General features: G+C 41.2%; 1 protein-coding gene across 2 annotated transcripts in view; it reads right to left on the bottom strand.

Annotated features, from left to right (window-relative positions):
• The window catches only part of LOC149816177 (peptidyl-prolyl cis-trans isomerase CYP40-like), a 62430-nt gene extending 48072 nt beyond the window's left edge, over positions 1-14358 (bottom strand). For both annotated transcript variants that reach the window (XM_089988163.1, XM_089988164.1), the window contains exons 1-4: positions 14071-14358; positions 12546-13046; positions 12314-12401; positions 12158-12210 (exon numbers count right to left, since the gene is read on the bottom strand). In XM_089988163.1, coding sequence (XP_089844289.1) covers positions 12158-12210; positions 12314-12401; positions 12546-13046; positions 14071-14241 — 813 coding nt within the window. In that variant the 5' untranslated portion in view covers positions 14242-14358. The remainder of the gene's footprint in view (positions 1-12157; positions 12211-12313; positions 12402-12545; positions 13047-14070) is intronic.
• Between the last annotated feature and the right edge of the window lie 238 nt (positions 14359-14596).

Genomic DNA, 14596 nt, shown 5'->3' with positions numbered 1-14596 from the left:
TGATATTTGTTTCTTTTTAATTTTTGGTTTTCTTTTCTAGAGTAATTATCCTATTATGCATAAATTTTGCACCTTGTTAGGAATGTTCCATTTCAGTAAAGTGCAAAGATATTTTTTACTTGTTCTTTGTTGTTATTCCACAGGATTTTGGAGATAGGACAAAGAGAAGTACCCTGGATGGTTCGGGAAATGTGTTCCCTTTAGAAGACAATTGGAGGAAGGCATTTTCAAGTTTCAATTACATCTTTGTCGAAGCCTCTTGGAGTCTTCCCCTTTTTTCAATCTTTTCGTTTCCCCGCAAAGATTGAGGGGGGGTGTTAAAATATGTGTACTCGTACACCTATGTCACACGGACTCGGCTAAAGGGTTGCCGCACCCGCGTCGACACGCACGGACTCGGGTGCGGACTCGGGTGCGGCTTTGGACTCGGCCCGGACTCGGGTGCGGACTCGGGTGCGGCTTTGGACTCGGCCCGGACTCGGTCAACTCCGAGTCGGACTCGGTCAACGAGTCCGGGCCGAGTCCGACCACATTTTGGACTCGGTCAACTTTGACCGAGTCCAAAATTGTCCAGTTCGAGTTTTCAATTTTGTTTTGGATCCGGGTCGGGTCGGGTCCAAACCCGACCCAGATCCAATTTTTTTTTGGCAGCCGAACCCTAAAAGGGGTTTATCGACAGGGAGAGGGGCTTACCCTCTCGATTTTGCCTCTCCCCCTCAGCCCCTGCAGCTTTCTCCTGCAACCACGCCGGCGATCCGAACTCCGGCGACAGGCAGCCACCGGTTCCTCCTCCGTCAGGTATGTCGACCCTGCTCGTAGCCTCCCTCCCTGCACCCTCTGCTCGCAGAGGAGGGGCTCGGCCCCCCTTCCTGCACCCTCTGCTCGCAGGGGAGGGGCTCGGCCCCTCCCTGCACCCTCTGCTCGCAGGGGAGGGGCTCGGCCCCCCTCCCTGCATCCTCGATTCGCAGGGGAGGGGCTCGGCCCCCCTCCCTGCACCCTCTGCTCGCAGGGGAGGGGCTCGGCCCCTCCCTGCACCATCTGCTCGCAGAGGAGGGGCTCGGCCCCCCTCCCTGCACCATCTGCTCGCAGGGGAGGGGCTCGGCCCCCCTCCCTGCACCCTCGGCTCGCAGGGGAGGGGCTCGGCCCCTCCCTGCACCCTCTGCTCGCAGGGGAGGGGCTCGGCCTCCCTCCCTGCACCCTCGATTCGCAGGGGAGGGGCTCGGCCCCCCTCCCTGCACCCTCGATTCGCAGGGGAGGGGCTCGGCCCCTCCCTGCACCATCTGCTCGCAGAGGAGGGGCTCGGCCCCCCTCCCTGCACCATCTGCTCGCAGGGGAGGGGCTCGGCCCCCCTCCCTGCACCCTCGGCTCGCAGGGGAGGGGCTCGGCCCCTCCCTGCAGCCTCTGCTCGCAGGGGAGGGGCTCGGCCCCCCTCCCTGCACCCTCGATTCGCAGGGGAGGGGCTCGGCCCCCCTCCCTGCATCCTCTGCTCGCAGGGGAGGGGCTCGGCCCCTCCCTGCACCCTCTGCTCGCAGGGGAGGGGCTCGGCCCCTCCCTGCACCATCTGCTCGCAGAGGAGGGGCTCGGCTCCCCTCCCTGCACCATCTGCTCGCAGGGGAGGGGCTCGGCCCCCCTCCCTGCACCCTCGGCTCGCAGGGGAGGGGCTCGGCCCCTCCCTGCACCCTCTGCTCGCAGGGAAGGGGCTCGGCCCCTCCCTGCACCCTCTGCTCGCAGGGGAGGGGCTCGGCCCCTCCCTGCACCATCTGCTCGCAGAGGAGGGGCTCGGCCCCCCTCCCTGCACCCTTTGCACGCAGAAGAGGGGCTCGGCCCCCCTCCCTGCACCCTCTGCTCGCAGTGGAGGGGCTCGGCCCCTCCCTGCACCCTCTGCTCGCAGAGGAGGGGCTCGCCCCCCCTCCCTGCACCCTCTGCTCGCAGAAGAGGGGCTCGGCCCCTCCAATATTCCCTGTTTTATTAACTTTATTTTATTTACTTATTTAATTATTTTCTTTTCAGTTTTCACTTTTCAGATATAATGGCGAGTTCTAGCGGTAGTGTCAATACATTTGGTTCAAGTTCTAACCCTGAATTAGATGTTTCTCAACCACTTTGGAGACTTGTGACAAAAGGGATAAAAGCTAGTAGTGGTGGTGGTGGGAATGTGCAGTTTCATTGTAATCTATGTAAGACTGTTTTCACAGGTTCTTATACGCGTGTGAAAGCACATCTTTTGCATATTCGTGGTCAAGGAATTAGGGCATGTTCTGGGGTTGACAAAGACATGTTAAAGCAATTAAAAAAAGAACAAGAGGAAGCTGAAAAGAAGAAAATTGCAGAGATGAAAAGCGATTCGATTAATTTGTCTTTTCCTACTGCTAGTGATACACAAGAAGATCTTTTAAAGAAAAGAAAGATGGAAAGCAATAAAACAATACAAGCGTCATTCAAAAACATGGCAAGAGCAGAAATTGATAAAAAGATTGGTCGATTCTTTTACTCAAGCTCAATTCCTTTTAATGTAGCTAGAAGTTCATATTGGAAAGATATGATTACATCTTTGGCTAATTGCAATTTGAGTGGTTACGTGCCTCCTAGTTCAGAAAAACTAAGAACAGTCCTTCTTGCAGAGGAAAAAAATAGAATTGAAGACTTGCTAGAGACCCAAAAATTTGCATGGAAACGACATGGAGTGTCGATTGTTTCTGATGGGTGGACTGATATACAAAGGCGACCACTGATAAACTTCATTGCTTATTCACTAAATGGGCCAATCTTTTTGAAGACTGTTGATGCATCTGGAGAGTATAAAGATGTTGAATATTTAAAGAGATTATTTGTTGAAGTGATAAAAGAAGTGGGTGAAGAAAGTGTGGTGCAAATCATTACTGACAATGCTCCAGTTTGCAGTCGTGCAGGAATGAATTTGGCAAGTGAAGATACATATTCACATATTTTTTGGACTCCTTGTGCAGCACACAGTTTAAATTTGGCACTTAAGAGTATATGCAATCCATCAAAAGATGATGCACATGCACATGAAATGTGCTTATGGATTGAGGAAATAGAGCATGATGTTCGAAATATTAGAAATTTTGTTGTAAACCATCATCATGCCCTTTCTATATTTAATAGGCATTCTGATCTCAAGTTACTGAAAGTTGCTGAAACTCGTTTTGCTTCTCTAATTGTTATGATAAAAAGAATTAAGCAACTCAAGAATGCATTGATGATGATGGTGGCTGATCAAGATTGGGATTTTTATCGTACTGAAGATGATGTCAAGGCTCAAGCTATCAAAAAATGCATCTGTGATGATTTTTGGTGGGATAAAATTACATATTTTGTTGAATTTACAGAGCCTATTTGGGAAATGCTGAGAGAAGTTGACAGAGATGTACCCATGCTTCATAGAATTTATGAAATGTGGGACAATATGATTGAAAAAGTTCAAAGTATCATTTTTAAACATGAGAAGAAAGATATTGCACTTGATGATTCAGAATTTTACAATCATGTACATTCAGTTTTAGTGAGAAGATGGGATAAAAGCAATACACCCTTGCATTGCATGGCACACTCTCTCAATCCAAAATACTATGCAAAAAAATGGTTGACAGCAGGTGTTGGTCGTGTTTCTCCAAATGAAGATCCTGAGATATCAAGAAATAGAATGATATATTTGGGAAGAGTTTTTAATGATCCTCACATGTTTAAGGTTGTAAATAGTGAGTTTGGCAAGTTTTCTACTGGAAGATTTGATTCTTTAGCAGCACTTGTGGCAAGGGACGAGGAAGATCCCCTTAATTGGTGGGCAACATATGGATCAGAGACACCAAATCTGCAACGTCTTGCAATGAAGTTGTTATCCCAACCTGCTACATCATCTTGTTGTGAAAGAAATTGGAGTACATATGCTCAAATTCACAACATTAAAAGAAACAAACTCACTAGTAAAAGAGCAGAGGATTTGGTATATGTTCACTCAAATCTACAATTAATTTCTCGCCGCACCAAAGAAGAGTATAGGTACTTTTTTTTCTTTGTATTCAAAGTTTGTATTTAAATATTTCATATTTGTATTCAAAGTTTTAAGTTAGATACTAATATAGTAATTTTTTGATGCAGTTGTGGACCATCCAAGAATTGGGATGTAAATCCAGAAGATTTTGACTTGGAGGGAGAACATAATTTACATACTCTCAACATGGACTACCTCGATCCTGTTCTTCCTTCTAATTCAGACGATGAGGCAGATTTATGATAAGTTTTGTTGTTTATCACACTCACAAGCTTCTTTATGTGTTATATTTTGGTAAGTTTGTGTTGTTAAGAATTGCTTTTTTTTTGCTTTAAAATTTACAATCTTTATGTGTTAATTTATTGTTATATATATAATTATAATATTTAAAATATATATATTTATAATATATATTTTTTAATATATATATATATATATAGCCGAGTCCCCGTGTCCAAATTTTTTGGAATTGCGCTGCACCCGTGTCGCACCCGCACCCGCACCCGCACCCATGTGACATAGTCGTACACATATATTTTGAAATATAATCCTTAAATGTACCTATATATATTTATATATATATATAAAGATACGCATACATATATATATGTATATGTATCTCTATATATATATATATATTATCTTCCTAAAATACCCTCAAGGGTATTCTTGTAATTTGACATTTTACGCATATTCCAATTGGAATATGCATTGTAATTTTCCCTTTAAATTTTCTGTTTTTATTTTTTTATTTTTATTTTTTATAAACCATTGGGGGTCTCCCAATAGAGACGTTGGGAGCCCCCAATGGTCACAAATGTGACCGTTGGGGGCTCTCCAACGTCTCCTTTGGGAGCCCCCAAGGTGGCTCCTTTTTGTGCTTATAAATAGGGGATTTCCCCTTTGTATTTCCTTAGATTTGGAGGAGCTCTTGCTCCATTGTAAGGGGTTTTTACCCTCTTCTTCCTCTTCTTCAATAATATTCAACTTATGATTTTATGTCATATTTTTGCCCCTTGTGTGGGTTTATGTGTTAGCACATTATGTGTTTGTGTTGTTCCCTTTAATGGGTTTATTCGCTCTTCATGTGCATGTGTATGTGTATGGGTTCATTATTTAACCTAATGTATTCAAAGCCACTTTCTAACAACTCGGAACTTCAGATCTTTCTTTTATTAAGAAGAACACCCAAGACAACTTAGAAAAATCATAATATCGACACTGGGTCCTGATAGGAATCTTACTAGGACCCCATACATCCGCATGAAGAAGTTCAAAGACCTTATGACTGGACTGACTCTGACTAGAAGGAAACGAACTCCGATAATGCTTGCCATACTGGCATGCTTCACACTGAAATGATGTAGTAGACAGAATTTGAGGAAAGACACGACGAAGCTTTAACAATGAAGGATGTCTGAGACGACGATGCCACTGAACAGGACTGGAGGAATAATCGACTGCGGCATAAATGTTTTCCACTGGGTGATGTAGATAGTAGACTCCATTTTCTTCATAGCCTCCACCAATCTTCTTCCCCGTCAGCAAATCCTGAAAATGACAATACACAAGATCAAATATCACTCTACAGTTTAGCTCTTTTGTAAGACAACTCACTGAGAGTAAACTTTGAGGAAATGAAGGAGCATGAAGGAAATTTTTCAACTGCAAGGAAGAGGATATAGAAACATTTCCCTGACCAATAACCGGAGAGGAACTCCCATCTGCTAATGAGACCCCCCGATGTGCAGTAATATCCTTTTAGATCTGAAAATTTTTTAGAGTTTCCACATAGATGTCTAGATGCACCAGAGTCAATGATCCACTTACTATCATGGGGATGAAGATGGTCTCCTGTTGAGTAGGCCACACCAGCTAGAGGAGAAGAGGAGCTTGAAGGACGATGAGCGACCAGTTCATCATATTCTACACGACTAAGGGTGATACAATCACTTGGAGAAGTGGTGTCATTCGCTACCTCTAGTTTTGTAACATTAGCTTTTGGACCATTAGGCTTTGATGTAGGAAAGGCAGGCCGTCCATGTTTATCCCAACAACGATCTTCTAAATGTCTTGATTTTTCGCAAAAAGTACATTGGAGTTTACCTCTACCTCCTATACCTCTTCCACGACCTCGTCCTCTAATATTCAGAGGATTTCCTCGTCTATAACTAGATGGAACAGCTAGAGCAGATGTCTGAGATATAGGTTGAGATTGTGAAAGAGAGATGGCAAGTCTACTCAAACGATTGTATGCATCAGCAAGGGTAGGAACATCAGACCCGGTCAACATTTGAACTTTAGCAACTGAGAAGTCTGAAGATAAGTCTGTGAGGAACCGAGCAACCATAGTCTATTCTTGATGATCTTTTTGCTTTGAACAACACAGTGGCCTATGAGCATTAAGTTTTTCAAAAGCAGCTTTAACGGAGGCATAGTACTGTGCCAAAGTCTGATCACCCTGCTGCAAATTATATATCTCATGTTCAACTTGGAGAATACGACTCACATTAGTCTCTTGAGAGTACGTATCTCGAAGATTGTTCCACATTTGTTTAGCTGTGGTATAATAAATTAGACCATCTGCAATATGAGGTTCGATGCTATTCATGATCCATGACATAACAATGTCATTATCTTCGTCCCAAGTAATATATTTTCCTACTTTATCATTTGGTTCAGGTTCCAACAAAATATGTTTTCTACGATGTCCATATACCGACATCATAAACGTTCTAGACCACCTGGCATAGTTCGTTTCATTTAATTTCACAGAAGAACCATAAGAGAAAGGATTTGCAAAGGCTTTATATTCTCCAATAGTCTCATTCTTGGAATCGGATTTCAGAACTTCACCCATAATGAATGACGCTAACTCAAGTGATACTGCCAAAAACACTGCTGCAATAAACAACTACGTGAAACAGAATTTATCACAGTTTGTAAATATGGTAGATTCCAAAAAAAAAATCGTTCAGATTTACTCTCCAATCCACTAAAAATTCAAATCTAAATGCTTCGAGACCATACGGTCTGCTCCACACGATGTAGAACTTACGACAACACCAGAGACGGTGCAGAATCACGACACCAGATCTGAGATCAGACATGAACTAACCAGAACAGATCCAAAAGAAAATCTTGTTTCACAAAAAAAAACTCCACGACATCGATCTAGGTCCGAGACACAAAAGAAATTTAATCAATGATCTGATATGAACAAATCTCAGACCAACTGCTCCACACGATGCAGGATTCACGGTAACACAAGATCTGTGATCAGATCCGAACTTTCCAAAAAAAAAACTACTTCAAAAAAAAAAATCTCGACAGACAGATCCACGATTGAACAACATAGTTATTCTTCACCCCACTCAGATCTGTTATCAGATCTAAACTAACGAAAAAAAATCAGTTTCACGACTTTTGCACAGCACCCATACCTGTCGCTACTCGATCCGATCGACATGGATATATAGATCCACCGTGACCTTTAGATGAGATTACAGATCTGAGTCATGACATTTGTCAGACCTCAGCTCTGTTATCAGATCGGTATCACTTATTCTTCAAAAGGAGATCGATCACACCTTTTTTTTCTTCACGCAATCTACTATCCTTCACTCGAGCTTTGGCGCAGAACACGAGATCACGCTCCCAACGTCGATTGCTCTGATACCATGTAGAATAATGAAATACATAGAAACCGAGGCAGAGAGAGAAAGAAAGAGAGAGAGAGAGGGAAAAACGTCAAAAGCTTAATTAGGTCTAATCTCCTCTAGTTAAATAGAGATTAGCCAACAAGGATAAAATTACATATGGGTCCCTTATTATATATAAAATACCTAGAAACAACTTTAAGAATAACTAAAACTTTAAGTGGTGGACTATTCTTAACAATAAGATATGCGAAAATACAAAATGATGGTCTCTAAGGTGCACATGCACATACATAAGTCCAACTAAGGGACAATACAAGAGATCAAAGGCACAATACAAGCACTAAGTGCATTCAAGACATTAAAGAACTGAAGATAAGAACACAATATAAAAAATATTGATATTATTGAGCATGAAAGAGAAGCATTAAAGAACAAGAGAGGGGTTCACTCCTATTTATACACAAGAAGTAGCCCAAATAGAGCTATTGGACATTCCAACAGCTCTATTGACTAGTCAATTCTATGTTGACTAGTCCAAAAAGAATCCAACATCTATATTTAGTCTTTGACCAAATAGTCCCTATAAAAACAAAGAACAAAAATAACAAAATAAAGTAAGAGTACTAACGTGTTCCTAAAGGGCACAACCTATTACAATGATTGAAATGACCAAAATACCCCTAATAGGTAGGGGTGGCAATTTCTGACACGACCCGCCAACCCGCCTCTTAGGCGGGTTCGGGTTGGGCTTAAGCCAACCCGTTTAATAAACGGGTCGACCCGCGCAACCCGTTTATTAAACAGGTCGGGTTCGGGTTGGGGGTATGCCAACCCGCCAACCCGGCTGACCCGTTTAATAAACGGGTTAGGCGGGTGGGTCAACCCGCCAACCCGCCAACCCGACCCGTCAACCCGCCAACCCGACCCGTCAACCCGACCCACCAACCCGTCAACCCGACCCGCCAACCCGCCTACCTGCCAACCCGATCCGTCAACCCGCCAACCTGACCCGAGAACCTGAAAACCCGTTTACCCGACCCAACCCATTTATTAAATGGGTTGGCGGGTCGTGTCGGGTTACCCGTTTATTAAACGGGTCGGGTTCGTGTTTGCCACAGCCGACCCGTTTAATAAACGGGTCGGGTTCGGGTTGAGGTATGCTGACACGCCAACCCGCCAACCCGACCCGATTGCCACCCCTACTAATAGGTATCTACCTATTACAGCATTAGAAATACATATATATTTATATATATATACATACAACTTAACATAGATATATCTTGTAATTTTCTTTATCTTTTCTATTGTATCTTTAAAAATTAATATATTTTCAATATCTTCTAACATCATATCCAAGCAATGCGCCACACATGGTGTATAAAAAAATGTTTTACCTGTTGTTTACATATTCTCAATTGCCACATAATTTGGTGCATTACCTGTAATAAATTGCACCACATTTTGTTCGTAAACTTTTTTAACAACTTCAAACAACTTACACAAATTTTCAGTAGTTTTTTTCATATCACTGATGTCAACAGACTTCAAAAATATTGTCCTTGATGAGTTGTTCACAAGAAGATTAATTAAATTTCTTCATTTTTCATTTGTCCAACCATCTGGCATAATGTTATAACCAACTTTGGGTTATTCTTTTTTAAACTCTTTTAACATTTCATGAGTAGAGTTTGTCTCATCCTTCAAAATCCACATTCTGATCTCGTGGTAAGAAGGTGGTTTGAACCCTTGCCCATAATTTGCAATAACTTTTAACATTATACCAAAATATGGACTGTTGCAAAAATTAAATGATAGGGCATTGGTATAAAAAATTTCTCAATGGCACGACATACATATTTTCTCTCATCCCTTTTGAATGCATTATTAATTGTAGTTTGTCTTGCTTTTTTGTTTACAAATTGGTCCATGGGACCAACTGTGCTTATTTTTGTCATACTACTTGATCCACTAGCATTCACATTATTGATCGTTGATGATGTTGAACCAAAAATAATACTCATCCCAATTTCTAACTTGCTTTGTTCCTCCTCTTGTTTTCTTTCCTTATGATCCCTTGGATGATTTTGAGAAAACCTTTTTACTTCAGGTGGAGCATATTGGCATACGCTTACCCTATGTCTTGTGTCAGCTAAGTGATGTTTCAGCCTTGAAATGCAACTTGTAATATCTTTTTTACAGTAATTGTGAATTACATGTCCTACGAGTTTAGGATCTTTAGTGAGATTTTGAACTTTAGTTCCACGGTCACATTCTACATCTCTTCCCATTGTTCAAATGCAAAAATGCATATATGAAAAGACTATAAAAACTCAAAGAGTTCTAGAAACAAAGAATCAATTACAATTTACATATAAAGCATAAACAAAGAGTTATGAAAACAAGCAATCAATTACAATTACATATAAAATCACAAATAAGGATGTAGATAACAAAAAATAAATTAAAATTAAAAAGAATTGAATCAATGCTTTATATAATACAATGAATTCATATTCATACTCAATAAGAATCAACATATATTACTAAGACAAGTGATCAGATCACATCTGTGTAACACTTTGAACTTGAAAAGGCCATGAGCATGTAGCATGGCATTGCAATTAAAATTCTAGCTGATAAAAAAGAAACAGGATAAAATTTTCGGTCTTAATACTAAACAGAACCTAGAACCTAAACCATGCTACAAAAAGATTGAAGAGAATATGAACATCTTTTTTGTATATTTTAAGTAGTTGTTTTCTGTTTTTGTTTTTTTATATTTTGAAAAATGTTTTACTTAATATTTTTGCAAGAAAAATAGTATAAAATCTATTATTTCTTATTTTTATTATTATTTGTATTTGTATTCTTTTTCAAATTTTATAACTTTCATTATTTTCTTGAGACCTTTACGAGAAAACAATTTTCTAAAACAAATTGAGAAAAACCTTGTTGACTAGGGTATAAATATAAAAATCGCTTTAACATGAGACATATATTGTCACTAGTATGATGCTCGTAATCAGGAAACTCCTCTTCACAAATTATTGCCTTCATATAAATGTGCATGTAGGGACAAAAAAAATGCAATCTTATCCAAACAGAAGAGAGTACAGAGAATAAGAACAACACTCCTTGTGTTGGCAGAAACCGAAAAAAAAAAAAGAATGGCTAACATAAAAAAAAAAGTGGCAAAAAAAAAACTAGAACCAACTCTACATTTAACACATAATGAGGCTATAAAAAGAATGGTTAACATCAAGAGAGAGAGAGAGAGTACATGTCGGCATTCTTTTTCTTTTTTCTTTCAGCAGAGAGAGAGACAGAGAGAGACAGTGAGAGGAGAGACAGAGGGAGAGAGGAAGAGTGAGACGAGAGGGAGAGACGAAGAGAGACACCTAGAGGAGCGAGAGAGACACCGAGAGGGAGAGAGAGAGCAGGAGAGACAGTGAGAGGGAGAGGCAGAGAGACGAGAGAGAACGAGAGGGAGAGGCAGAGAGACGAGAGACAGTTAGAGAGGGAGAGCGAGAGACAAGAAGGAAAGAAGGGAGTGACCTAAGTACTTGAGGCTCCCCTCATTTAGGGTCAAATGGGGCCTTTGACCTCCATTTGACCCAAAAAGATGAGGCGCACACCTCAGCCCGAGGCGTGCCTCGACATGAGCCATGTGCCTCATAGCCCCGAGGTGTGCGCCTCGGGGCTTTGAACCTTTTAAGTGCACCTCAAGGCTCAAGGTACCTCGCCTTGAGGCGAGGCGCGCTTTCAACAACATTGGCACAAAGAAATGCATTTGTATAAGAATAGCAAAAGAAGAAGCTGACTAGAAAGTAGAAAGTTTTTAGGATTATATGGCACAGGGCTCTTGGAAATACTGTAAGGTTACTGCTCAGTATAGAGGTGATGACCGCAAGCTGGAAGATGATGTATGGAGTTAAAAACACGACTAGGCAACCTACATGATGGCCACAAAGTAGGGGATAGGTGACATCCTAGATGAGAGAAGAATCCCCCACTCTTAGACACCATTATGTCGCCACTCTTAGACACCGTTACGACATCAATTGAAATAGCTTTTGTTTAACGGTTTCATGTTTTTTTAGTAGACAGAAGAATTTTGAACACTCCTGTCACATATAATTCTCACTTCTTGCATTAGAAAGGTGAACATATCCACTCATATTCATGCTGTGTACAGATGTGCAAGGACAGTCAAAAAAACATTTGGAATGCTTCATTACATCATGGCCACCTATCATATAGTGAAACATCATTGACCAGTGACCACAAATAACAAACTAGATGGCAACAGTTTGCTGCAGGAAAACCTCAAACATGCATAAGTTATGGGCCCTGCTGCAGCCAATTAATCAACTAGTAGCATGAAAATAAAAATGGAATAAATGCTACTAGCAACAAAGACACTTCCGCACAAAGAAGACTGATCAAACTTCAAAAGCACTACTTCAACAATGCAACTTACAGAGCTATTGGTAAAGATTTGTGACTTCATCTTCCTCAAGTTTGAGCTCTTACCTGCAAATTTTTATATAGCACGATTTGATTAAGAAATATCTACATGACAAGGGAGACTGAATTGGAATGAACAGAAAACACAGTAAATGAGAAGATTACAAACATTCATCAATGTCTCCTTGTTCCCAGCATACATCCAGGTACCGCAAAGCCTTCCTGTACTTTCTAAGAGCCATTTTATAGTCCTGATTCTGTTGCAGTAAGGCTTTAATCAGTAAAACAAATAGAAGAAAGCTAAATCAAATGTAGAGAAGTTGCATTAGACACCATGTTAAAGAAAACAGTTAACTAGTATGAAACCACAACTGCACAGTTCCACACTTGGTTAACTTCACCTTGTAATGCTCATTTCCAAAAGCCTTAGCTGATTCAACAGCAGCCACCCACCAAGCAATCTCCGCTGGCTTCTCATCAAGGTCCGCTGGCCACTCAGGATGCATGTCACCATCCTTGAAGAAATTGGCGATACCATCATCCTGTCCTTCAAGAATCTCCCCACAATCAATAATCTCAACATCTACATCTGGGCGGTCATGCTCGCCTGTAGGAGTGTGCTCAATCGACCTAACCACACCCATACCTTTAACCACTTTGCCAAACACGACATGCTTCCCATCAAGATGAGATGTTCTGGTGGTTGTGATGAAAAATTGAGAGCCATTGGTATTTGGACCCGAATTAGCCATTGAAAGGATTCCTTTCCTCTCATGTTTTAACTCGAAATTTTCATCATCAAACTTCAATCCGTATATGGATTCACCCCCAGTACCATTTTCCGCCGATATATCACCACCTTCAAACATGAACCCCTTGATAATCCGATGGAAACGGTTCCCCTGAATCGACAATTATCCAATCTTAGGTTAAATTCGTCAAACAAAGCACAAGAAACCGTCTAAATAGCGTAAAAAGATTCAACAAAAAAGTTATTCATCTGATATAAAAAGATGGGACCATCCGATATCATAGGCATCAGAAAATGAAGATGGTGGTAAAGTATTGACCCTAGCCCAATCAAAAAGAAAACAAAATAAACAATACAACAAACGAAAAAACCAAGATAAAAAATACAACAAAAGAATCGCGAAAAAGAAATTGATTAAGAATGAATAGTAATAAAAAGAAAAGGAAAAAGATAAAAACAAAACAAACAATAAATCGAAAAATAGAAGATTTCATATAATAGGATGGGTAACAGAGATTGAATGCCTCAGAACATTAAGGATGTTAAAACGAAGATGGTTACTATGGGAGGGTTTCAATGCTGTCTCTCTCTCTCATTACAACTAATCAAGAAGATGAAAGGAATGCGATAAGACTAGCAGAAACGATGCGCAAGCATCAAGAACAACCAAGAAAAAGAACCCGAAAGTGAGAACCAAGCAACCTCCACCAATTCTGAGAGCGACCACCATTGGATTACGGCCACCAACAAGGAAAAACGCCACCAACTATCTCGTAAACTTCGGCAGAAGAAAGAAAATCAAACGAGCAAAACAAAAGAAGATGATCGAGAAGAAGAAGACCTTAAAATGCAAAGGTAACAGAGATTGAATGCCTTAGAACATTAAGGATATTAAAACGAAGATGGTTACTATGGGAGGGTTTCAATGCTCTCTCTCTCTCATCATAACTAATCAAGAAGATGAAATGAATTCGATAAGACTAGCAGAAACGATGCGCAAGCATCAAGAACAACCAAGAAAAAGAACCCGAACGTGAGAACCAAGCAACCTCCACCAATTCTGCGCGCGACCACCATTCGATTACGGCCACCAACCATCTCGTAAACTTAGGCAGAAGAAAGAAAATCAAACGAGCAAAACAAAAGAAGAAGATGGTCGAGAAGAAGAACAAGACCTTAAAATGCAAAGGGACGCCGGTGTCGGGGCCGACACCCTTCTCCCCTGTACAGAGCGCCCTGAAATTCTCCGCCGTCTTCGGCACCACGTCGCTATACAACTCCACCACGATCCTCCCTTCGACCTCCCCCCCGATGAAAATGTCCAGGAAGCACCTCGGCTTCACCATCTCTCTCTCTCTCCCAAAAACTGTTCTAGACTCTTCGTCTCTCCTTCTCTCTTAAAAACTGCCTCGCCACCACTCTCCCTTCGCAGGGATTCAAAATTTTATTAGTGTCACTGGCACAGAGGGAGGAGTTAATTTATTAATTAATGATTTTGTAGTCTATTTGTTACTATAATTAACTGTAATAAGAACTAAGAAGATCATCTAACAAAATGATAAACCAATAAATATAGTATTAAAAGAACTAAAATAGAAAAATTGGAAGAAACTAATGTGGGCAGCACAGTAGTGCAGTGCAGTGGGAACCGGAGCAGGGCAAACCACAATGTCAGGGTCCAACCTTTTTTTGATGGTTGAG

This window comes from Nuphar pumila, chromosome 14 (assembly GCF_984573655.1).
Source record: "Nuphar pumila chromosome 14, dmNupPumi1.hap1.1, whole genome shotgun sequence".
NCBI classification, from domain to species: Eukaryota; Viridiplantae; Streptophyta; class Magnoliopsida; order Nymphaeales; family Nymphaeaceae; genus Nuphar; species Nuphar pumila.
The sequence above is the reverse complement of the archived record's forward strand: the minus strand, read 5'-3'. Positions and strand labels throughout refer to the sequence as shown.